Consider the following 24,419-nt stretch of genomic DNA (forward strand, 5'->3'; position numbering starts at 1 on the left):
GTTGGGAGTCCAACAGCACCTGGAAGTTCAGAGCTTCCTCATTTTTACCTTAAGCACTGTGTTTTGAGAGTGCAGGCATTCAGGAAGGAGGGTCCACTTGAAACTGTGGGACCTGTCTTTAGACACACACCTGCAGGAGGTGGTGGGGTTGTCCTGACTTACAGCAACAACCATGTGAACCTGCGCTGCCAGTAAAACACCCCCAGGTCTCATTACCCTAGCAAGCATAAGGAGTATCTCCTTGAAGAGCTGGAGAGGGGAGGCCTGTGATACAGTGAAAATGCAACTAGTGGCTAATGACTTTGACAACTACATGTGATCTAGCACTGTGAATTTTCTCACAGGGGCCAAGTCTCCCTTCTGCTCTCGCCACAGGCCAAATCTCTGGGAAGGAAAAAAAATCCATTATAAAAGAAGATTACAGTCATCAGAGTTGAAATGAGACCCCCCTCATAAACTACAGTGCAGAGGCTCCATTTAGGGAAGCTGCAAGTACGCTGCTGCCTTGAAACTCTTACCACCAAGTGCCCACCCCAGTCATTGTAAAAGAAACAACACATGGGGGGGGGGCCTTCCGTGCAGGAGAAGGAGGCTTTGATGATTTGGAGCTGTGGTTAGTGCCTGGGTGTGAATTGTGGCTCCCTGCCACCAGCACAAAGCTACTGACAAAGGGCAGGGAAAGCGCTGTGCCTTCTGAACTCAGATAAAGGGGGGAAGAGAGCTAGCAGGATTGTGGTCCAGCAGTTCCTCTAGCTTTACCTTTAGGCAGGCCAGGAATTGCCCTCCAAGCCGCACTGTGACCAACGTATCCTACTGAGCTTGTTTTCTAAAGCAACAATACAGTAACAAGATGGAGAGCACTTCAAACACTTTTACTTTCCCATTAACAGTTCCATCACTCGCCAACAGGCCAATCCACAGAATCCTATTGCAGACCAGCACTGATCTGAATTAGTCCAATTACTGTATAAAGGGTCTTGTTCTACATCTCCATCACAGATCAAAGAGTCTATTGGCTCCTCAATAATATTATATTGGGGGAAAGGTGCCCCCCACCGTACCAGATTAAGCCACTTTTCAATTTAGTTGCTAAGTAGGTTGTATTCCTTCTCCTTTCCCCCTCAAGTTCTTCACTGCATTAGCAATTTCAAATTCCTTGATGGGAGCATTACACAGCATCCAGGCGGTACTTACAGCGAACATGGAGGCAGCTTTAGAATGCCATCCCTGTTATAATATAATAATAATATTTTATTATTTATACCTCGCCCATCTGGCTGGGTTTCCCCACCCACTCTGGGCGGCTTCCAACAGAAAAATGAAATAAAATAATCTATTAAACATTAAAAGCCTCCCTAAACAGGGCTGCCTTCAGATGTCTTCTAAAAATCTGGCAGCTGTTTTTCTCTTTGACATCTGTTGGGAGGGCGTTCCACAGGGCGGGCGCCACCACCGAGAAGGCCCTCTGCCTGGTTCCCTGCAACTTGGCTTCTCGCAGCGAGGGAACCGCCAGAAGGCCCTCGGTACTGGACCTCAGTGTCCGGGCAGAACGATGGGGGTGGAGACGCTCCTTCAGGTATACTGGACCGAGGCCATTTAGGGCTTTAAAGGTCAGCACCAACACTTTGAACTGTGCTCGGAAACGTACTGTTGCATCATTAGTCCAACCAAGGATCTAATTCATAACAGAACATAAAACATGTTAACAGGTTTTATTGTCTTTCAGCAATCACAGCAATCCTTTAACAGAGCACAAGGGAACCTTATTGCGCTGATCCCCAAGTGATACACTGCAGAGGTACAACATGGAGGTTGATAACTACAGCTCACTATGGTGTATTTCCCTAAGGGTCACCTAGTCTAACACAAGAACTGGGAAGGGCCCATGACTCAGTGGCAGAGCACCTGTCCTGCATACAGATGGTCCCAGACCTTTTCTAGCATCTCCTACTTAAAAGGATCATGTAGCAAGAGACTGGGAATATCCCTGCCTGAGACCCTGGAGAGCCACTGTCAGTCAGAGTAGACATTATTGGGCTAGATGGAAAAATAGTCCAATCTGGTATTAGGCAACTTCCAATAAGTTCTGACTCATCAGCTAAGGCAAGGTGTATTCTGCTGTTTGCATCCTAATCAAGCCATACAGATGCAGAATGTGGTAAAGCACTATGTCACAGTTCAGCACCCTGAGAACTGCAGCTTCATTTTTTAAAGGGAAAAAAAACAAGTTTCAAGCCTTTAAGGCAGGGAAGACATGTTTGAAAGTGTGCAGGTAGTGCTTCAAGGAGTCTCAGTAGTGTAAGGGTGTTTCAGCAGCATTTCTGGGTAGATGAACGTCAATGAGTGTATTTTTGTATTTTTTATATTGTAAATGCTCTGTGATCCTTGGATGAAGGGCAATATAGCAATTTAACAAAGAAATAACAAATTAGTACGGAATTATGTTTACCTTGGCACAGAAGTTTGATATTTAACTGCAAACTACCGGTATATCTGAAACATTCTTGAGAGATGCCGATTCAGCCTCCTCTTGGTAGTCAGAGAAGCATATACCCCAAAGTTGTTTCACTGCCTGATTTTTCTTAGTGCTAGAAAAGTACCTCCAAGTTATTCCATCCAAAGCTATCCTCCTGCCGCATCTTCACTTCATGTCGTGCTCTGTCCCTTCCCTACTGGCTTGCTGCGTTCAGTAGCTCCCTCTCCTTTATTCACCTCCGGAAAGTACTAACAAGAAGTTCCAAATCCTGAAACCATACCAAGCTCTACAGTTAGCATAAATTATGCAAATAAACAATCCTGTGCCAACATTTGGGGAAGGATAGGATTCCAAAACCTTTAAAACATTTTCCAAGGCCAGCAGCGGGGTGAGAGGGAGAATATAATGTCAGCTAGAAGAGATTAATCCCAAGATGGAAATTCATGACACTTCATTTCTTGGCAAACAAACCACGAACCCCCTCTCTCAAATGTACTGCCTTAACAGAAAAGCAGCCTCCTCAAATAAGAGAAGCTAGCAGCCTTAAAAGGATGGTACCTTTGCAAAGGTGTATTTAAAACCCACTCTTAAAAATCTATTCATTCCCCCCACCACTCTTCCTCCACCTTCACATGGGAGTTTCAATGTGCAAAATCACTTTACAAATTTTCTCATTCATTCATTAAAACTGACCAGTGAGGTAGGTTAATTTGCCCTTAGTGCCTCTCTAATGGCAATCCATTAAAAAACTGAATCCATTCAGGGCCTTGGGCTTTTCCTCCCAGTACACAGAGAAGGCCCAGCTCCCCTTAATCACACAAGTCCTCCTGTCTTTAGCACCTGCAAGAATTTGCCAAGGAAAGCAGACAAGCCTGCAGAGGCTGGAAGGTCCCAAGTGAGTCACATGCAAGCACCATGAGGGCATCCTCAAATAGCTCTCTTCCTGTCCTTTGTCACCAGTCCCGCTCGGGGGGCTCCCGGTAAGGCAGCCCCAGGTGACTGAAGATATCCCTCTCGGTGGGAGTAGACAGGGCCATGCCAGGCACTGTTTTGAGGCCACCGGCTCCACGCACCACCCCACTGCTGAGGGCATGCTCCGACAGGCTCATGCCCTTGGTCTTGGCCAGAGCTCGCATGGAGCGGTTGAAGTGGGCTGAGCCAGTGAAGTAGAGCAGGGCACAAGCAAACTCACTGTAGGGCACCACAATGATGTCAAGGCGCCGGTGGCGCCGGCCTGATCCTGGCAGACGACAGACCCCGAGGTATTTCTTCTGGCTTCCATTGTCTTCTTGACTCACCAAATCGTCTGTCAGGAAGCCTGTGGGGAAAGGCACAAGTCAGGGAGTTTGGCTGGGAGAGTGCCTGGAACATGTGCAGGGAAGGGCGATCAAGATGATCTGGAAACCAAGCCTTATGAGGAACGGTTGAAGGAGCTGGGTATGTTTGACCTGGAAAGCAGAGGCTGAGAGGAGATGTGATAGCCATCTTCAAGTATCTCAAAGGCTGTCACATGGAACAAGCCTGTTTTCCCCTGCTCTGCAGGGTAGGACCTAAACCAGGCATCCCCAAACTGCGGCCCTCCATATGTTTTGGCCTACAACTCCCATGATCCCTAGCTAACAGGACCAGTGGTTGGGGAAGATGGGAATTGTAGTCCAAAACATCTGGAGGGCCGAAGTTTGGGGATGCCTGACCTAAACCAATGGATTCAAGTTACAAGAAATGAGTTTTCGACTAAACATCAGGAAGAACCTTCTGATGGTAAGAGCTGTTCAACAGTGGAACGGACTCCCTCAGGAAGTTGTGGACTTTCCTTCCCTGGAGATTTTTAAGCAGAGGCTGGGTGGCCATCTGTCGTGGATGCTTTAGTTGAGATTCTTGCATTGCAAGGGGTTGAACTAGATGACCCCAGGGGTCCCAATTCTATGATTACTACAAGGATTGTTTTCTGTCACCACTCAATTGTAAGCCTGTGCTGAAAGGCTCCCTGCTTGCTAGTACTGGGCTCCTGGCTCCTGGAATCTGGCGGACTACTGTTAAGTACTGGCCTGATTCTGCAGGAGTCTTCTTATGCTCTTATCAAGACTGTGCATCACCAGGACAATTCTACTGTACAATACTACCTGATCAGCATTCTGGTCTCTTGAAATATATGTTCTCTCCTAAAAGAACATCAGAGACATAGCTAAACCAGTATCTTGGAGAACAGCAAGAGTAAAGCCTTTCACCAACATTTTGGCTAGAGATAGAGGCTCTGCTGCCCTTGTATGTTGGCACGAAGAGTCCAAAATGCAAGCAAGAAGCTAATCAAACCTACTATATTCATTAGGTTGTGGGCCTCATATTTACAGTATAAGAACAGGTGAGAAGAGGCTCTGACATTCGTACAGAGAAGTATGTCAAGAAACAGAATCACCCATGTTGTTATATTGTGGCAGGCACTATAAACCATCCCTCATAAAGTCCTTCATGCAGGGAACCCAACTATCTACAGGGCGGGAAAGAAGATGGCTCCTTCTAAAGAAGTCCCAGATACAGGCACTTTTAGTGCCAAGGTGAACTGCCAAGACGAGCTCAACATGGCAGTGCCAGATACACATTGTGGATTCCCATTCTGCCAATTTCAGAGTGGTGAAAAGGTTCAACAGTGTGACCCCTTTCCCTGCCCTGCCATATTCCAGCCCCACAGGTGCCCTCATACCACTTTTCCGGAGGCTATCGAGCAGCTTGCTGAACACTCCTTGGTGTGAGTGCCCATCGGGGTGAGTCACCAGCACATCCACATCCCCACAGGTGGACCTTTCCCGCCGGAACGAGCCACACGCGACACACAGCAGCCCAGGATTGATCCACAGGGCTGCTTCTCTGACCTGCAGTGAAAGACAGTGTAGAGGAACGGGCAGAGGTGTAGTTGCTGATTTCAAGTATCTTTCCATTCCCACCCACTGTGGTGATTCAATTACCCCCAGCAGTGTGGGCAAAACAAAACAAAAACAGTGTGATGCCATAATTCAAATTCTTTTGTCAAGAAAGCTGAATTCTTTTGCTTGTATGAATCATTAAATTTATTCTGCTTCTGCTGGGCATGAGGGAGGGAAAGGAGTCCAGCCCCTTCGCCACAGAAAATTGTACTGAGCCCGACTGGGGTTTGGGAGTTTACTGTGAATTATCTATATGCTTGCAAATTTAACTTCAAACTCTCACAGTGGTGATAATGAACGCTAAAATTCTCAGGATGCTGAATTACATGAGTTGTTACGTATGCAGGTTAGCTAACTTGGGACCCATTTGTAGTTCGGGTGACAGGTGACAATAACCCTTCCAAACTATGGGAAGTTACTCTTCTGCATAAACAAAGCATTCTGTCCAAAGCTGTAATGAAGCAGGATGGAAAAGAGTGGGACCTGGGACCTTTTAGCCCTTTTAGAAGTGAAGGGTGGTAGCAAAATATGTGACTCAGCAGAACCAGTCCTAAAGTCACCAGGACATCCAAAATTCATAAGGGATCAGTATTATGGACAGGCATAAGGCTGGCTGACCCTGGCACTCTCCTCCTGCAGGGCTGGGCTTTTCACAAGTCCCATTTCATGGAAGGAAAACTCTTGGCAGCGAAGGGCAAAATGTCCTGCTAGAGCAACAGTCAACCCCTAGACTGCTGGAAATCACAACCCAGTGGGTGAGTGCCCAAAGAAGAGTCCCTCGTCCAAGAGCTTCTCTGCACCAGCATACTTCTGATGGCTTCATTTAAAAGCATCGCTTGAAGGTGATTTCAGAATTCAGGATTATGGGTACCACGGTGCCAATAATCCATCTTATTAAACAAAGAGATGACTGCTGGTTCAGAACATAGAGGGTGGCATGGGTAGAGGGGAAGGAAGCAGTTGTGGGGCTGGGCGGAGGCGGGGGGGGGGGGGGAGGGAGGGTCTGAGTGCCCCTTGTCAGTCTCCAGGATCATCCTTCATTAGTGAGGGATAAGCTCATTAACCTTTGCCCTGCAACATTTGGGAGCAGCTTTCATGGCTTTTCGAATGCAGATCTGTCCCTCTGCATCCTCAATTAAGTTTTCTTGAAAGCAGCCAGCCCCACACAGCACCTTGGGTCTCAGATGGACAGCAGCTAATCCCCTCATTCTCTTGTCTACTCCCTGAGGTGGGCAAAAAATGGGTAATTCCATCAAACCCACAATAGGTCCACTCCCAAGGGCAGGGGCTCCCAAAAGAGCTTTAATCCTGTGTGAGGAATGATGCCCTACCTGGCAACTATGCATTCTTCAGGGGCAGGCACTGTGACTGAGTGACAGTATCATGCTGCCCAGTGCTGCCATGGTGATTTCAATGTACAGGAGAAGCAGTGATAAAGGATCACGCAACTTCAGCCTATAAGCCGACAACTTGCAACCCAAAAACAATTTTATGAACTGCCTATTGGCTTCTATGAGCAGCATCCTGGTCAAACCCACAAAAGGAAGGGAGGCCTGTTCAGAAAGTTAGAAAGCTCCCTTTCCCACACCATGGGGGGAACCACAAAGATTTTCAAGGTGTTTTTGCACCACTGCTCTGCCATGATGCAGTCCGAGGGTCCTTTTAGAGAAGGACCGGCCTATCAGGTTGGGAGCTTGCGAACAAAGGGGTGAAAATTGTTGGTTTGTAGCAAAAAAGGACAGGTAAGATTTCTAGGCTCTCTTTAGAGCTGGGATGGGGAACCTGGGGTCCACCAGATGTTGTTGGGTCTCCAAATCCCATCAGCCAATGGTCAGGGATGATGGGAGCCGGAGTCCAACCACATTTGGAGGACCAAAGCTTCCCATCCCAGTTATACATTTGCAGGATCTGGTATGTGCCAAATCACCAACCTGGAGGGAGGAAAGGCAAAACAGGCAGCAGCTTTGCTCAACATCCTTCCCCTTTGAACTGCCAGGAAGTCCAACTATGTGGGACCTACCAGAATCGTGGCTGCCTCAGGAGCTGATTTGATGAGGTGTGCCATGTGGCCTGTTAAGCCTCAACATTGCCCTGCCCACAGTCCTCACAGGGGTACTCACCGTCTCCTCAATTTGGGCAGCTTCTTCACGTGGCATGCGCTCCAAGAAGTCCTCATAGTGCTTCAAGCCAATGGCCTGCTGGCTGGTGAGGGAAGCCTGAGTGCGAATGTCATCCAGAGTGCGGAAGCCCTGCCCAGAGGACACACGGGACATGTATGAAGTTCCCTCCTCTAGTGCATTAGCAGATTTTTCCATACCAGTTTCAGCAATGAAACTAAAGAATTAACTCACATATGGGGTCCTTGTGACAATACCATAATACAAGCAAAACTGCAGCACTTGTTGACGGCAGAGGAGAGAAAATTACCTGCTGGTACCACATCTGAGCAGTCTTGACTCCTGCTCCCCAGATATTGGAAAATGTTTCCAGCACTGACACACTCTCACTGATGTGGTCCAGCTTTCGAAGGTGCCCACTCTCCAGGATCTCCACAATCTTTTCTGCCATCTGCTTCCCAATTCCAGGGATTTTGCAGGCTTCCTGAAAAACAGCCACAGACAGAAAAAGGCTACAATGCTGATTTAATCTGGAAATATCATCTGTTTCTAGCTTGGAGATGACTAGGCTCAGCTTGGGCAGGGCGGAATTGGTTCTTGACTCCTGAGGGTATCTAACACAGACCCTCCTCTCCAAGAACCCACCTTCCTAAATTGGGATTTAGAAGCCTATGAAATTTTTGGAAATAAAATCTGATCGTTACTCTTTGACTACAAGATTTTTCTGTCTTTCTCTCAGTGCAGACAGAGACTTCTTCTGCATTCCTTTTAAATGACCAAAAGCATAGTGTAGGCTTTTGCTAATTTCATACTTAAGAAATCTCTCTATACAGTGGCCCAAATAGAAATGGAATGATGCTGCCTAGCTCAGGGAGGTTAAAACGCAAGCAATTTGGACCTTACAACTGTCGGGTGCAACCAAGCTGCTGGCTATTCACACATGATGCAGTGCACCCAGGAGTTGCAAGTGTGAGGTAGGAGAAGAGAGGCTAGTTGCTCCATAGACTTAATGGCTGCTCCCAATAACATTAAGCTGCAGTTGCTTCAGAGAAGACAAGAAAGGATTTGCTTTAGAAGACATCTATCCAAGTTACCTGATATGAGGCGATTGGCTTGTGGTAGCTTTTGAGGGCGTTTATGGCTTTTGAGTAACCCAGAGCCCTCCACTTGTCGCCTTGGACAGAGTAGGCTTTTGCCAGCTGCTCCAGCTTCTCTGTAATGCTCTGGTTATGATTAATTTTCTTGCTTGCAGAGGAGTGGGCACAAACCCACTTGCTAGTGGGAAGCGCCACAGAAGAGTCTCCTGGCAAAGTGTTTGGGTCTTGGCCTGACCTCAGTGCTTCCAGTTCTCCCAGAGTGACAACAGGCTCTTCCCCTTCAGTTCCCTCGTTGTCCAAGATTGTCTTTAGAGAGAGGCAGAAGCAGCAGCTGTGAAATGTAGCCATTACTTATGCAAGCAATTGCAAGGCACTGGCTCATAATGCACCAAAGGAAGGGAGACTCTGAAACATATTTAAAGGGGATTGGTAGTCCCTGTGAGACCCACCACAATAGATAGGTTGAGAGAGAGAGAGAGAGCATAAGCTATACTAACATTTGCATATAACATGTTCCTCCTCTCAATTACTGTATGATGATCATCTACAAGAAAGCCTAGCTGGCAGAGTCCCTGCAGTGACCATAATGCTATGAATTCATATAACTTATGAAGGTGGTTTTGTTTTGGAGTGGTGGTGAAGACCGATCATGAAGAAGATGTCCCAGGTTACAACAACTTTAGTGGCACAATTTCCTTTTGCTCTCTACTTCAGGCACTAGGGGGCAACATCCCATTATAAACATACCAGGTATTCCATTGACTAGCAGAAAACAAAGGATATAATACTTAAGAAGCTGAACAATGACTTACATTCATTACACCTTGTGGTCAAGATGCTATAAAGAACACATTATAGGCAATATGATATTTTTATGTTCTGACTTTAGGGTGTTAACACTTTGTAACTAGTATTTTACTAGCTGATTTTAATATTATTGCTTCAGAGTTGAGAAAGATTAAAATTCAAGGCAACTGGACATATAGAGTTTTTAGACCAGTGTATATTTTTGCCAGATTCTCTAAATGAAGAGGAGACTTTGTATAAATGAACCTAAAGGCATTGCTAAACAAAGACGGCAGCAGAATAACACACACATTCTAATGCAAAAACAATCTGCCAAAAGCTCCTTCTACATTTTCCTCTTTTTTTTTACTTTTAGGTGATCTGAAGTGAAGCTTGCTAGAAAAACATACTCAGAGTAACCAAAGGAAGCACATGTTAGGTGCCCAGCTTCTACAATGACACCCCAGCATTTGTTTAATAAGAGGCAAATTCACTCCTTTCAGAAGAGAAAAAATGGCTGTATCATCTAGACTTCACCTGCTGAATCTGTTGTCAACACACACGCCTCGTTCCAATTACAATATTGTTCCCCAACTCTAAGAGGAGTGTGGCACTTTTTCATCTTTGAAACAAAGGGGTGTCAATCATGTCCACACTGACAGCAGTTCTCTAAGATTTCAGCCAGGGCTTTCCCCCTGCCTTACCTAGAGATGCTGGGGATTGAACCTGGGACATTTTGCATGCAAGACAAATGCTCTGTCACTGAGCTACAGCTCTTCCCCAATAAAAACCCTGGCATAACCTACAAAAATGCTCAAAAGCACAAAAATGGGAATCCGCTAAGTGGGCTCACCCCTTTTACTTCTTGCTGTCCTGAGGAATTTGCTGCACTACAGGGAGTGCTGGAAACCTCTGCCTGAGATTCATCCTTCAGTGCCAGGACTGCACTCTCCATTTGAGGCTGGACCATCACTTCATCCAGAAGTTGTGATTGCTGCTTTGAAGTGTCTGACACATCCAGATACCTGCCAAGAACCAAACGTACAGCAAGGTGCAATCACTGCTTCTGAAGGCAGCCATTCTATCCATAACAAGAGTGTGAGAAAATTGAGAAGAACTGAGGAATTCAATTCTCTTTCCTCTGTGTCCATTCCCAAAATAAGAAATGGATTTCCACATAAAACTTGCCACCACATGCTGAAGGAAGAAAGGCACCTACTTCTCCGGGATGAAGAGGCTGTAGCCAGTAGTCTTCAAGATCTGCTGTGCTGCAATACAGGAACTCAGCCAGGATGCCTTCACCAGTTGCAATCCCTGGGGTAACTTGGCTAGTTTGAGAAGCCGGAAAGCTCGGTCACAGTCCATGCCTTCATCCACTATAACATGTGTCACATCTGGGGAAAGCTGGCTGCAGACACTTCCCCCATTCTGGACGATCTGCTTGCGGAAGATCTCAGCTCTAGCCTGGCCAATACCTGCTTGCAGCACATAGGCAGTGATTGGCTCCAGCCATGCTGCTAATGAAAACCAAAGAGAAATAGACTCAGCAAAGCAAGGGTGGGCTTCATGTCTTATCTGAGTGATGGGAGCTGACAGCCTGAAGCCATAACTAGTATGGAGAAGACTAGATATCTTGTAGCACATACCGGTAGGTAAGATTTCAAAACTCAATGCCTCCATTTGATTGGAACCCTCCAGCTTTAAGTGATTTCTCCCAAAGTAAACCATTTGCACTAAATGCTAGGCCGTAGTAATCTCAAGCAGAGCAGGCCAGGCTGCCTCATAATTTCACATGGCTGAGGAAGCAAACAGAAAACTCACCTTGCTCATTCTTGGTTTCTTCTTTCAGTACCTTTGAAGGCACTGCCTTCTGTGAATCATTTCTTATCTTCTTTCGTTTGGGGAAAGCTTTGACAATTCCTTGGGGCTCCATGGAACATGGATGCCTCCTTCCCAGGCAGGAGTAAGCAGTCTTACTGATGAAGATGGTAAAGATTGCAAGAGTTTGAAGTGACTAACATCACAAAGGTATTTTTAAACCTCAAATGAAAATCAAGCTATCATATGTCCCATGCCAACAGGTGAAACGTAACCTTATAAGCAACTTTAGCTAGAGGTGGAAATGAATGAGGTGCAAGACTCTGACATGCCAATAGGTTATCTTCAGTTTCTAGGGGGCATGCCTTAGCTTGTGATCTACCTTAATGACAGAGAATCCTCTAGCAAAAGGCACTCCCTATGTTAATTCAGTTGTGTGTTTCGACCTGGCCATTTCTTTTTCTGCAACAGGTGAAAGGCCCTGTTAGATATCCCACCAAATCATTTGTTGTTGTTGTTGTTTAGTCGTGTCCGACTCTTCGTGACCCCATGGACCAGAGCACCAAATCATTAATAGGGTCTTATTTGCCTCAATTTGCAAAATGTGGTACATCCAAAGACCAATAGACTTAGTGCTTCATAGCAGTAACATAAGGTCACCTCCCTCAAGAATTCCTGAATACCCACCAGCTCCACAGATGTCACTTTTTATTTATATAGCATCCTCACTGTGCATGGTACTTTACAGAGTATGAGGGCAGGCCCCTGCCCAGGGGAGCTTTTAATTTAAATTTCAACTCAGGGGGGAACAGTTTGGCTCAAGTTTTTTTAAAAAGGGGGTACAGGGCAGCTGTCTTCAGTGGAGCCCCCAGCACAAACCAAAACATACATTTCAGGATCTGCTGCCCCTTGGGCCCTCTAGTGGTGATGTTCCTGCAGCCACCAGTCTCCCCTCACACTTATCCACAGTGGCACTATAATAGGCAAGGTCCCAAGCAACCACTCAGTTCCTGGCCCATTACAGAGCTGTCACCATCTCTGAAAAGGTCCATGACAGCACACAGGGAGGTGGTGGAGCAATTATCAGCCTCCTACTGGCTCAGCTGTTGTGGTGTTGCTGCAATGGGCTGGGAGTAGAGTAGAGTGACTGCTCAGCAATTCATCCATTACATTACTGGGATCTCAGGCAAGCTCACAGGCAAGCCTGTGAAGGGAGCAGGATGCTGGTGACTACAGCAGTGCTGCCACTAAGGAGTCTAAATGGTGGTGGATACAGAGCATCAATCCTGGTAGCCCTGCTGGGTTATGTGGGCCCTGAGAAATAAAGGTGGAGGCGAGGATAAACAGGGAAAGAACACACAATTGTTTGAGTTGCAATTGCTTAGGCTCAGTTACAGCCTTAGTTGCAGCAAGGCATAGGAACTAGGGAGCTGAGCCAAGGGCCTCACTGAAAAAGTAGGATTTGAGGAGGAATTTAAAAAATTAGGAAACACCACACAGGTGTTCTGAGAGACAGTTTCAAGCATAAGGGGAGAAAGGGTAGAGTATTTTGAGGGAGCAGGAGACTTTAGGACGGCCGAGGGTGGTAGAGCTGGAGGAGCCAAGGTCACAAGCAGAAACCTAACAGGGTGTTGGTTGTAACAGGGCTACAGAGACCTTTGGAGGCAAGGACGTGGAGCTTGTGCAGAATGCAAGAAGAGACAGGAAGCCAGAAGGAGGTGTCTCACTTCCAGAGTGGCGTGCCGGACAGATGTGAGGAGACAAAGATGAGACAATGCAAGACCGTAGAGGTGAATATTGCCGTCGCCTCAGGGAGAGGTAAACGGAGCCTGCTGGACTACGAATCCCACCACCCCAACCAAGCAGGCTGGGAGATGGGGCTGATGGGAGATGGAGTCCAGCACAGCCCCAGGCCCCAGGTCCCCCCCCCCCCACGTGGCAACGAGGCTTCGCGGCGGCAGGCATGCAGGAGCGCCGACTCCTCCTGCACCTGTGCGCTCGCTCTCTTCTGATCTCCCTTCGGGTAGGACGAGGCCCACTAAGGAGGAAGGGAGGCGGGGTTAAGGAGACGCGCGGAGAGGCCTAGAAACGCCCCTCGGGCGGAGGAAGGAGAGAGAGAGAGCAGTGGGGGCGGGGAGCTATTTCGCGTTTTATTCACTTACCCGGGGAGGCGCGGGCGTGAAAGAGGACTGGGGTGGGGGGGGGAGAGAAACAGCAAAGCTTCCCCGAGCGCGCGGCGTTTTCTTCCGCGTCCGGTCAACAGAGGCCGGAAGTGTAGGGCGGTTGCCCTGGCAATGCGTCCGGCGGCATCATGGCCGGGCCGAGTTGGCTGGAGCAGCTGCGCGCGGCGCGGAAGACCGCCCTGCTCGGGGACGGTAAATGGGAGCGGGGCGTCCTCGGCAGGCCCTCCTCCGGGGAGCTCGGGGGGAGCGGGGACCGGCGAGGCCGGGATCCTGGCGGGCTGAGGACGATCGCCGGCGAGGGACGGGGGTGGACCGGGGCGAGTGCGGGGAAGCGGGAGCCCCGGGACCGGTGGGCTGTATGCAATGCAGATCTTAGGACTGCCGGCTGCGGTCCACGAAAGCCTATGCCACAATAAATTTGGTTACAACATTGTACTGTCCCGTGTCTTCTCGGAAATAAGACTCATTGGTTCCAGTGGGACTTGCTTCCAAGGTAAAGGGCTCTAGAAGCGATCCAATGCATATTTACTCAGAAGTGAATCCTACTGTGTTCAGTTTGGGCTTGTTTCCAGGTGAGTGTGAGTTGGGTTGTCACCTTCGCATTAAGGCTGCTTGTTTGCTTTAGTACGTACAGTCCCAGGGCTCGACTGAGGCGGCAGCCTCTGCTTGCGCTTACCTGGGAGGCAGCCCCAGTGAAGGGTTGGGCCTTAGTCATTTACGCTTGGGTCGGTCCCATTGAAATCTCTGTCTGCTTCAGCAAGACTACTAGTCGCAAGAGCATGGAAGTCAAAAGAAATCCCAAGAAAGGAGGAATGGTTAGAAAAATTAATTTTATATTATAACTTGGCAAGAAAACACGAAATATTGAAAGAAACAAACCTGGAGGACAACGTAGGGAAATGGGAGTCACTTACCGTTTATCTGAGCACTTATATAGATAAATCGTCTCTCCTCTCTGATGTAACAGGACTCTAGAATCAAAAAGATAGCAAATTAGTTATATGAATGTTATTGACATTGTAATAACCATAATCTTTTTTGTTTTGTTTTGTGAATTTAGTAGATACAAAAATTAAGTACTTACCGTGTATCAACGTGTGTGACCGGAAACAAGTATAGTATAGATAAGTCTAAGTTAGGTTGTGAAGGATTAGGGATAGGGGTGGGGGTAGGACTCAGGGTGGGGGTGGGGGATTTTTTGTATTTGATAATGTGCTGAATTGTTTTGTTTTGTTTTTGTTTCGTTTCGTTTTCTTATTGTTGTATTTGTTTAAATTATTAATAAAAACTTTTTAATAAAAAAAAAAAAAAAGAAATCTCTGTCTGCTGGCACCCACAAGATCAAGCTGTATGATTTAGGGTGGCAGCCTGTGAATGCCAGAATGCCACAGATGCTGTGGTTTAGAGACTTTTGGCTTCTCCAGCTAAGTCTTGAGGTAGCTGAAAACAGGGTCAGGGAGTATGTCAGTGGGTGGGACTTTTCTCTACATCATTTCTGTGGATTCACTCACCTCTGCTCTCCTTAGGTATGCGAAAAATCCATTACTTGTTCGACAATGGGAAGGAGATGGCGGAGGAATATGACCTGAAGACAAACCAGCTGCTTTGTAAGCAAGCTTCCTTTCTTTATGAGGAGTTTAAAATTGGTCATAACAGGGGCTTGGCTTATTAATAGTACAGGTTGATGAGAAGTAGCAGCTTTGCATTTGACAGTTGCTGCACATAGCACAGGTCCGGGTTTCATGTTGATCATAGCAAAGGGAAGTTCCCACTAAAAAATGCCTTTAGTTATAGCGCAACTTCGAAATAGGCCACTTGTGACTCATTCATTTCATCCTCCCATTCAATGTGGTAATTATTTCCAACACAGGAGAAGTAGAATAGAATCGTACTTTGAGTTAGGAAGCAAAATCATACTTGACAGCACCACAGGAAAGAATACTCTTCTACAATGAGCTTGCATGTTACACATTAGGAGTGATGCAAGTAGTAAATTTCCCCAATACATTTATCCTTGGACATTTGTTTGTTTGTGTGGGTTAAACCGCAGAGCCTAGGGCTTGCTGATCAGAAGGTCGGCAGTTCGAATCCCTGCGACGGGGTGAGCTCCCGTTGCTCGGTCCCAGCTCCTGCCAACCTAGCAGTTCGAAAGCATGTCAAAGTGCAAGTAGATAAATAAGCAAGTAGATAAATACAGCGGGAAGGTAAACGGCGTTTCCGTGTGCTGCTCTGGTTCGCCAGAAGCGGCTTTGTCATGCTAGCCACATGACCAGGAAGCTGTACGCCGGCTCCCTCGGCCAATAATGCGAGATGAGCGTGCAACCCCAGAGTCGGTCACGACTGGACTTAATGGTCAGGGGTCCCTTTACCTTTACCTAAAACTGCATTATTCCATAAAATTCAGCAGTAACATGAGTGGATAAACCTGCCAGACTGCATAGTTTCATAGATATAATTAACTTTTAAAGGACTGTTCCAAGGAGTTAGATTTGATTTCACAGCAGTAGATATCTCCTCACATGTTGATTGAGTGAAAGGGGTATGCATAGTAAAAGGCTGTGGGGCTGCACCTTTGCTCCTATCCCTGAAGTTACATGTTGCTTTGGCCTCATCCTTGAAATCCATGCATTAAGCATGTATTTCTGAGCCAGAAAACTCTGAGTATATTTCCATGAAAGCTGGAGGCCTGACTCTTTAGACCATGCCCCTGAGGCCTCATGATCACACATCTCCCAACATCTGCATATTGAGTGTGAACATCTGAGCTGGGTAAGGCCACATAGACAGCATCTTAAAAAGCAGAGACATCACCTTGCCTACAAAGGTCCGTATAGTTAAAGCTATGGTTTTCCCAGTAGTGATGCATGAAAGTGAGAGCTGGACCATAAAGAAGGCTGATCGCCGGAGAATTGGTGCTTTTGAATTATGGTGCTGGAGGAGACTCTTGAGAGTCCCATGGACTGCAAGAAGATCAAATCTATCCATTCTTAAGGAAATCAGCCCTGAGTGCTCACTGGAAGGACAGATCATGAAGCTGAGGCTCCAATACTTTGGCCACCTCATGAGAAGAGAAGAATCCTTGGAAAAGACCCTGATGTTGGGAAAGATTGAGGGCACTAGGAGAAGGGGACGACAGAGGACGAGATGGTTGGACAGTGTTCTCGAAGCTACGAACATGAGTTTGACCAAACTGCGGGAGGCAGTGGGAGACAGGAGTGCCTGGCGTGCTATGGTCCATGGGGTCACGAAGAGTCGGAAACGACTAAACGACAACAACAAGGCCACATATATAGACTTCTATAGGAGCTGAAACTCTGAGCATGATAGCCCCACCATCAAGTTATGTGGTTCTCCATACCCATGTGGATCTCATGGGTGGAGAACTGTGCATGGCTGTGCTGCCCCTTTCAGCATGTGGGGCATAACTGAGGATAAATTAAAACTCAAAGTATAAATAACCCACCATTGTTAAATCAGCTTTCAGTTGGTTTTCAGCATTGGGAAATTTTCTTATTTCATCCCCCCCCCCCCGAAAACCTACACCACTGCCTAGTGCAGTTTCTTGTTTATCATGTCTTACTCCTATAGCAAAATTCTCATTCATGCAACACCTGAGGTTACTCCCTGAAGTGTCAAGAGAATCCCATCCTCAAATACAAATTTACTGCAGATGTTTACCTGAAAAAGCAATTGAAAGAGGTGCTTCCTTTCTGTTTCTTTGCAGTGAGGAAGTGGAGAGAGAAGAATGCCTTGGGTGCTTGTGGCGCATGGCAGGTTGAGGTGGGAGAGCCAAACTTGCTCGCACCAGGACCTCTGGATCGTGAGCTCATTAAGGAGAGCAGTACTAATGTAAGTAAGACGAGTTCCTTTCTACATCACTGTCACCTCTGAAATTGCTACGGGTCTCATTTTCCTGAGTTACCTGTTCTGAATTCTGAGACTACAGTTTGGCTTCTTAAGATGAGTAGTAATGCTTCCATTGCAAAGTAACATAATGTAGCTCATCTTAGCTTTGGAACAGAGAAAGAGCAATGCATGGGTTCTGTTTCCTTGGGGATATATCTGGGTTGAGAAACCTTACGTAGTACTCTGTTAGGTGACTTTACTTTGTGACTCACTGGAGAACATGTGCCTATGACATTAGTGCTGGTATAAACTTATAAAGCTGTCTCACACCAAGTCAGACTATTGGTCCATCTATCCCAATATTACCTGACTGGCAGCAGCTGCTTACTGAATCTGGAATGTTTCCAAGTGCTACTGTTTAAAATAATTTAACCAAAGGTGCCAAATCCTAAAACTTTCTGCATGCAAATGTGCTGTCCCACTATGCTATGGCCCTTCCTTAAGATAAATAACTCTGCCAATAGAATGACCAAAGGAGATTCATGACCGCACCACCGGCATGGGGTAACCAATGCTCCAGCATGTTGTTCAATATTAACCACCAGCATCTTGATTACTATTCCTTGTGGAACAGGCCCATGATACCACAACTAGAGACCACATTGTTCCTCATCTATGAGACCTTTGTTGCATTAACCCAGGCATTAACTGAGTTTGGGGATGCCTGCTTTAACCTGTTTTCTTTCCTTCTAATACAGCTTTCTTCCTCCCCATTCCTCCACATCAGCTTCATTTGTGTATCCTGCATAAGCCTCTGACTGCATGGAAATTATATAAATGACTTATAGACTTATAGAATTCTTGATACGTTTGAAGAACTATAAGTGGGGGTGACCTCAAAGAGACTACATCCTCAGCACTGCTATGTGGGTCCACATAACTAGACCAAGCACCTGAATGTGCAAAGCCAAAAACTCCCCACTGCTACCTATTCCATCTGAGTGACGCCAGGGTAACAGAAATATGCCTTTTCTCCAGCCTATCTTTATGCGCAAAGACACTAAGAACAGCTTCCAGTGGCGGATCCGGAACTTGCCCTATCCTAAAGATGTCTATCGTGTTTCTGTGGAGAAGGATCAGCGCTGCTGTGTGGTCCGTACAACAAATAAGAAGTCAGTAAGCACAAGGTTCCCCTGAGGTGGGGTGAAGATGGGTGAGGGGCTGCAGATTCTGATAAAGCCCAGGATCTGGAGGAAACTTATTGCAAAGTTTCACCACTTATCCTCTTCCTGCTTGACAATAGCATTACAAACAGAATGAAATGCATATCTCACTCCCAATTTTTAATGAAGTCGGAAGAAATACATTGATTTTCCCTTCCGATCCCTAACCTATTTTTTGTGCAATCCCTGAAAATTGCCTAGAGGTGGTGCTGTTGGCAAAGAGCTGCTTTGCTTTCTTTGGCCAGTTATGTTTTTAAGTTAAAGTTCTTCTGAGGGCAAAGAATACTATTAATCAGTGACAGTAAAGGGCCATGGATATGGTTGAGACTTGTCAAACACTTCACAATGAAGGCCAAGCTACATTGACCCTGTAGGCCCTTCCACTTAGCATCTTTGCTATCTGACTGCAATTGGAAGGTGCAAGATCAAGTTCTTGCGGCTCAATGGCCTCCTCTTGATAGGTATGGAGATGCTTAAGTACTTCTTGATTTAAGCAGCCCTTGACTAGCCTCAACTTTTTGCAGAAACGCATGGTGCATCTCATAACACAGGTATTCAGGGTCAACCAAGAAAGTTGATTACCAGTAGATTGAAGCCACACAAAAGAGGGGACTTATTCACACATATAACTCATAAAACAGAATGGGCTGGTGATCACTGACTTTGATGGCTTTAAAGGAAACATGACAAATTGGCTAAGATATGATAGTTAAATGGTATCTCTATGTCCAAAAGCATAGCATCTCTGAATACCAACAGGAGAGAGCTGTTTCATTCATGCTTTACTTGTGGGCTACTGGTTAGCAGGCCTGTGCAGAAGGGAGATTATTTTGGTTTTTGCAACTGTGAGATTACCAAGGGAAATATGAGGTACATCTAGTTATATTAGATATACCTGGAGTGAACTGTTCTTAACTGTGTGCAGGATCAAATCCACAGGATCTCCTCTTCAAAAAACAAGACATGTATTGTGAAAGGCAAGAGAGTTGGGTTGGCATCCACATCTTGAACTTAAAAGGTGACAGATAAGGAGGAGTGTCTCCTGCCCTGTAAGCCTCTCTGTAATTTAAGATTTACAGGTAGGTAGGTAGGTAATTTAAGATTTACAGGAAAGGGCTTGCTCTCTTTTGTAGCACCTTCCTTATGGAACACCCTTTCCAGCAAGGCCTGCCCAGCTGCAGTCTCCACCCCTGCTACTCAGAATGCAGGTGAAGTCCTTTTTCAAAAAGCTTCTGAGACTATAGATGGCTTCTAATATGGTGAATAGTGGTGGTGAGGATAAAATAATCTGAATTTAGGTTTGCTGCCCTTATTGTTAGTGGTATATTATTTAGAGAGGAGCAGAGGTGCTCTGTGTGTTTGATCTTCTGTACAATTGTTGTACTCTTAGTGCTTTTACTAAAATCAGGCTTTTGTTTAGGCTAGATATAAACTCCTAAAAACCGTGTCAGTTCTTGTGGCTAGGTAAACAAGTCCTTGCCTGCACTTAGGAGTCCAAAGAAACTACAGTTACGGATATATTTATGCCTCCAACAGCTGCATGGCAGGCAGAAGTTAAACAGATGAAATCTCCATGCAGGGAGATGCACCGAGGGAGAAAACTAAACCTATTGAACATTGACTATGCAGCTGTTGACAGCACAGGAGCCCTGCCAGAACACACAGCTGCCCCGAGGGACCTTAAAAAAGAAAATATTGCCACCCGCTCCAACTCATTCATTGTTGGCCCCTCTAGCCACAGCAAAAGGCTGCTCAAGTGGGATTTGCTCTAGCCCTCTTGCTGTAAAACAAATCCATTAAAGCAAACTTTCCAAACAAACATGCAAAGCCTCTTTGGCCACAGCAGATTCAATTATTGCAAGGCAAGGTAGCAGTTAACATTACACTAGAAGGGGGCAAAGCAGCAGATCTGTTTTCCTTTGATCTCTCACAGATTTTTGTTGGAGACCATACCAGGTATTATTTTCCCCACTACTTCACTCCTGGGGAAGGCTGGGGGGCAAAGTTAGTGTTCCCAGTGCGGGCTCCTTAGGCTCTTTGAAACACTGGGCTTTTTCTGGGACCTGCTTTTTTATTGTCTCAATCAGTAAGAAGTTAACACTTCCTTAACATGTCTTTGTGTTCAACTAATCTTTGCAGTTTAACCTTTGACACCCCTATTATTATCCATGTCTGCCACCTTTCCCAAATTTACGCAGAAGGCTCCGAGCCCTGCGGTAACATTCCTTGCTAGCAGGCAAAGCATCCAAGGCTGGTTGTCCTTTGTATGCATTTTCGCTAAGGCTTGGAAAATAAAGGGTTCATGTTTTGTGCAGCAGTAGTTCAAGCAGTCAACCTCTAAGCAGAACGGGCTTAATGGAGAAGGATTGCTTATGGTCCTGACACCAGGGAATAAATTCTCCCATTCAGTTTGGGGCACCAGAAACATGTCCATGCGATGGAGGGAATTTCACAAGGGAAGAGTAACAAAGGGGCTAAATGGTAGTAGTGCAGAGGGTGGGGTAGGGGGGAGATAAGAATAATGTTCATTCAGTTTTGTTAAGTGATAGTTGGGTAGAAGACACTGTTTAGATCCACCAGATACTTGGCAGGACAAAGGTGTATGAAGCAGTGCAGATTCAAGGTAATTGAAAATAAACAGCCCTTCAAACTGTTAGGGTTCCCTCCCACTTTACCCAGCACTCTACAGCCATATTTGGAAAACACAGCATTCACGTGATTAAGAAATCTTAAGTCAGTTGGTGTTACAGTGGTACCTCGGTTTTTTAATGTCTCGGAAGTCGAACATTTTGGTTTTCCAATGCCGAAAACCCGGAAGTAAATGCTTCCATTTTCGAACGCATCTTGGAAATTGAACGGCTTCCGCTGAGTCCCCCCCCCCAATTTTCTTTATTGAATTTGCAGGCAGCCCTTTGCACCTCGGTTTTCGAACTTTTCGGAAGTTTGAAAACCGAGGTACCACTGTATTCATACTGACTTATTAATAAAAATAAAACTCATTAATAGAGCTAGTCTAACTTTAGCTGGGGTGTGGGACAGAACGGTGTAGCCACCACTGCACCCACTCACGCTGGCAGGAATGGAAAGCAGGGCACATAGGGAAACCTGTGTGGCAAACACTGCACTATGCTACCGTGTTTCTCATATTTTAAGTCATCCCTACAAAATAAGCCATGGCAGGATTTTCCTGAGTTGAAGAAATATAAGACATACCCCAAAAATAAGCCGTAGTGGTGGGAGCAGGTCTGGATGGCGCCATGGAAGAGGAAGATGCCTGTCAGCGCCCGGAACCGGCTGCTGCTGCCCCTCCAAAATGCCCAGCAGCATGCACCGCGCCAAGCACTGACCCAGCGGCAGGACTGGCAAGAGCCGCAGCGCGCGCCGCGTGGAGCCCCGACCCGGCGGGACCCAGCAGCGTGCCCTGCTGAAGCGCCGACAACGCGCCCAGCAGCGCAGCAGCAGCCAGTTCCGGGCGCCGAGCCGCGACAGGAAGAGGAGGGACGCAGCGGGACGCAGCAACAACAACAAAAAACACCCAGCCGAGCCTTCATTGGCCGCCGCGGCTACCACTCACTGGTCCCTCCCGGAGCTCCTTTGCGAAGAGGCTGCCCCACCGGAGCTTTGAACTGCTGCGCGCGGAGGCAGCAGCGGCGGTGAGTCTCGCTGGGAGCTCGGTGCCAAGCAGGAACGAGTGAAAAAAGCCCCGAGCTTGAGCGCGCTGCGGCCCTTGCTGCGTCCCGCCGCCGCATCAGGGCTTGGAGCAGCGCGCGCTGCAGGTCTTGCTGGTCCCGCCGCCGGGTTGGCGCTTGGCGCTGGCGCTGCTCCAAGCCCCGACCCGGCAAGAGCCGCAGCGCGCGCCGCGTGAAGCCCCGACCCGGCGGGACCCAGCAGCGTGCCCTGCTGAAGCGCCGACAACGCGCCCAGCAGCAGCCAGTTCCGGGCGCCGAGCCGCGACAGGAAGAGGAGGTACCATACTGTAATTTTTTTTAAAAAAATAAGACACCCCCCGAAAATAAGCCATAGGCTTATTTTCTTGAGTAAAAAAAATTATAAGACGTGTCTTATAATATGAGAAACACGGTAGTCTGGGGTTGAGTTGGACCCATATCTGGACCAGTGCCATCAACTAACACCAGTGGTGCTGACCCAGCTTCTTCTGCCCCAGAACACTCCATCTGGGGGCTTTCTGTGGGTTAGTGCCAATGGGAATCTTGCAAGCTGTACCCCTTCCTGCTCACATCTTAATGAACTAGCATTCCACAGGTGACAAAAGTATCAGCAAAAATTGGTCTTACCCTCACATTCTCTCGCATGCTTATCTTCAGATATTACAAGAAATTCTCCGTTCCTGACTTAGACAGATTCCAACTGCCCTTGGATAGTACTGCTCTGAGCTTTACTCATGCCAACAACACATTAATAATCACGGTAGGTACCTACAAGACTAATTTGTCAAAGTAACTCAGAACTTTTCCTGGCCTTCCTTTTGGCATCACCGCCTTTGTGAAAACTGAGGAAACAAATAGAAAAATAGGCCCTTAAGTACAATGGAAAATTACAAAATTAGGAGCTAATGTCTCTTGAGGATTAGTAGGAAAAATCCAAATTCTGTTTCTGCTTCAGAGTTTAGAATGCCATAGGATATACACATTTCCTCCTCTCCCATGAGTAACCATCTTTTTCTTATGGCTGTAATGTTTAGTGTAGATATTCAAAACTGCTTGGATATATGAAGTAGAATGTAATAGCCAGCAAAGTTGAGTGCATAGTTTGCCAGGGGAGATTGTACAGTCCAGTAGTCTAACCAGGATTAAAAGTAGGGCAAGTTCCAATATGAGATAACATGCATTGAACCAGATGCATTTGAGAGAGTGTTTTATGCTATATTTCCTCTGTAAATTATTATGCTCAGTGTTCTTGAATTTTGGGGTGACTGCAAAGACTTTGCAAGTGTGAGAATTTCCAATGGCTTGCAACCATGTTTGTGCTAGAGATATATGCGGCTTATTTTTCGTTTTCACAGTACCTGAAGCCAGCAGAGATCCTGGCTGCAGAGGAGGAGCTGCAAAAGGAGCTAAAGAAGATCAAGGCAGCTAATAATGGAGATGGGGAATGCAAGACACAGTAGCCAGCAGTTGCAGAATGTCATTGTGTATATTTTACTACTTTAATTTAATAAATAAAGGAGATGATTGGAGACAAACGTTTTGGGGAAGGACTTAAATTACCTGAGTTTGTAGATCCTGGAAGAGCTTTCTTGCTAGAGTTTTAGAGCTCCCCATCAGCATTCTGGTGTGCAGCACAGGTGAGAAGCACCAGTCTCCTTGGAGTTGATGTCTTTGTATGTGTGCTAATTACAATTCTCGGGGAGCCAAAGCTCCCATATTGGCTCGAATATAAGCCACACCTTTAAAATTGGAGGGGGGAAAGAAAAGAAGATCCAAATATAAGCTGCTCCCTTCCTCGCTGCTCCTGGCTCCTGGCTCCCTTCCTCCGCTGCTCCTGGGGGGGGGGGAGCCATGCTGCATTGCCGGTGGCCTTTTCCCTTCCTCTCTCTCTCCCTTCCCAGCCTTGGGGGACTACACTACATGCAGGGCGGGTGCCGCTTTGCCGCACTCCTGGCTGCATACCTTTTCACAGTCAGAATTTGGGGGAAAAGTGAGGCTTATATTCAGGCCAATATGGTATATGCATCCTCTACAGCTGCCCGCAGTTGCCCCTCAAACTGAACACCCAACCTGTTTCAAACAAAGCATAAAGGATTTTTTCCCACTGCCTTTGCCCTAAAATGTGTATATTCTGAGCTCTCATTACTTTGACCTCTCTCAGTATATCATTTATGCCAGTTTCTACCACTATTGAAGGTATCGATTTCATTTTAATAAAAGCAAATGTTCAAATTTCTATGCTGGTTTCTCAATCCCGTATGCGTGGAAGAATAACCTGATCTTG

At 46.6% G+C, this 24,419-nt stretch overlaps 2 protein-coding genes across 9 annotated transcripts; one reads left to right on the plus strand and one right to left on the minus strand.

Annotated features, from left to right (window-relative positions):
• Positions 1-1,693: 1,693 nt before the first annotated feature.
• Positions 1,694-13,486, minus strand: POLL (DNA polymerase lambda). Of its 4 annotated transcripts, none has more exons than XM_088669661.1 (10): positions 13,378-13,485; positions 11,219-11,373; positions 10,617-10,911; positions 10,251-10,422; positions 8,609-8,917; positions 7,825-7,998; positions 7,518-7,646; positions 5,178-5,346; positions 3,669-3,794; positions 1,694-2,744 (listed from the first exon to the last, which is right to left on the minus strand). In XM_088669661.1, the coding sequence occupies exons 2-10, from the start codon at positions 11,328-11,330 to the stop codon at positions 2,725-2,727; spliced, it is 1,506 nt and encodes a 501-aa protein (XP_088525787.1). In that variant the 5' UTR covers positions 11,331-11,373; positions 13,378-13,485; the 3' UTR covers positions 1,694-2,724. The 4 variants fall into 4 exon arrangements, with proteins under 4 accessions (XP_088525787.1, XP_088525786.1, XP_034990005.3 ...); XM_088669660.1 differs by having other exon boundaries at positions 10,617-10,914; XM_035134114.3 differs by having other exon boundaries at positions 1,694-3,794; positions 10,617-10,914; positions 13,378-13,486.
• DPCD (deleted in primary ciliary dyskinesia homolog (mouse)) lies at positions 12,964-24,371 on the plus strand. Of its 5 annotated transcripts, none has more exons than XM_088669662.1 (6): positions 12,964-13,238; positions 14,925-15,005; positions 17,123-17,247; positions 18,283-18,416; positions 22,793-22,895; positions 23,491-24,371. In XM_088669662.1, exons 1-6 carry the CDS (start codon positions 13,106-13,108, stop codon positions 23,593-23,595), a joined length of 681 nt encoding a protein of 226 aa, XP_088525788.1. In that variant the 5' UTR covers positions 12,964-13,105; the 3' UTR covers positions 23,596-24,371. The 5 variants fall into 5 exon arrangements, with proteins under 5 accessions (XP_088525788.1, XP_088525789.1, XP_034990012.1 ...); XM_035134121.3 differs by lacking the exon at positions 12,964-13,238 and adding an exon at positions 13,492-13,590; XM_035134122.3 differs by lacking the exon at positions 12,964-13,238 and adding an exon at positions 13,501-13,970.
• Positions 24,372-24,419: the final 48 nt, after the last annotated feature.

The sequence above is a fragment of the Zootoca vivipara genome, chromosome 5, assembly GCF_965207765.1.
Source record: "Zootoca vivipara chromosome 5, rZooViv2.hap1.1, whole genome shotgun sequence".
Taxonomy (NCBI): Eukaryota; Metazoa; Chordata; class Lepidosauria; order Squamata; family Lacertidae; genus Zootoca; species Zootoca vivipara.

What these genes read in the sequence shown, in the direction of transcription:
- POLL (XM_035134114.3), bottom strand. Translation starts at nt 11,330, where the DNA reads ATGGAGCCCCAAGGAATTGTCAAAGCTTTCCCCAAACGAAAGAAGATA. An exon ending in AGAAACCAAGAATGAGCAAG is followed by an intron (nt 10,915 to 11,218) that starts GTGAGTTTTCTG and finishes GGTTTTCATTAG; the next exon opens with CAGCATGGCTGGAGCCAATC. An exon ending in AGCCAATCGCCTCATATCAG is followed by an intron (nt 7,999 to 8,608) that starts GTAACTTGGATA and finishes GCTGTTTTTCAG; the next exon opens with GAAGCCTGCAAAATCCCTGG.
- DPCD (XM_088669662.1), top strand. Translation starts at nt 13,106, where the DNA reads ATGGAGTCCAGCACAGCCCCAGGCCCCAGGTCCCCCCCCCCCCACGTG. An exon ending in CTCTTCTGATCTCCCTTCGG is followed by an intron (nt 13,239 to 14,924) that starts GTAGGACGAGGC and finishes TGCTCTCCTTAG; the next exon opens with GTATGCGAAAAATCCATTAC. An exon ending in ACAACACATTAATAATCACG is followed by an intron (nt 22,896 to 23,490) that starts GTAGGTACCTAC and finishes TCGTTTTCACAG; the next exon opens with TACCTGAAGCCAGCAGAGAT.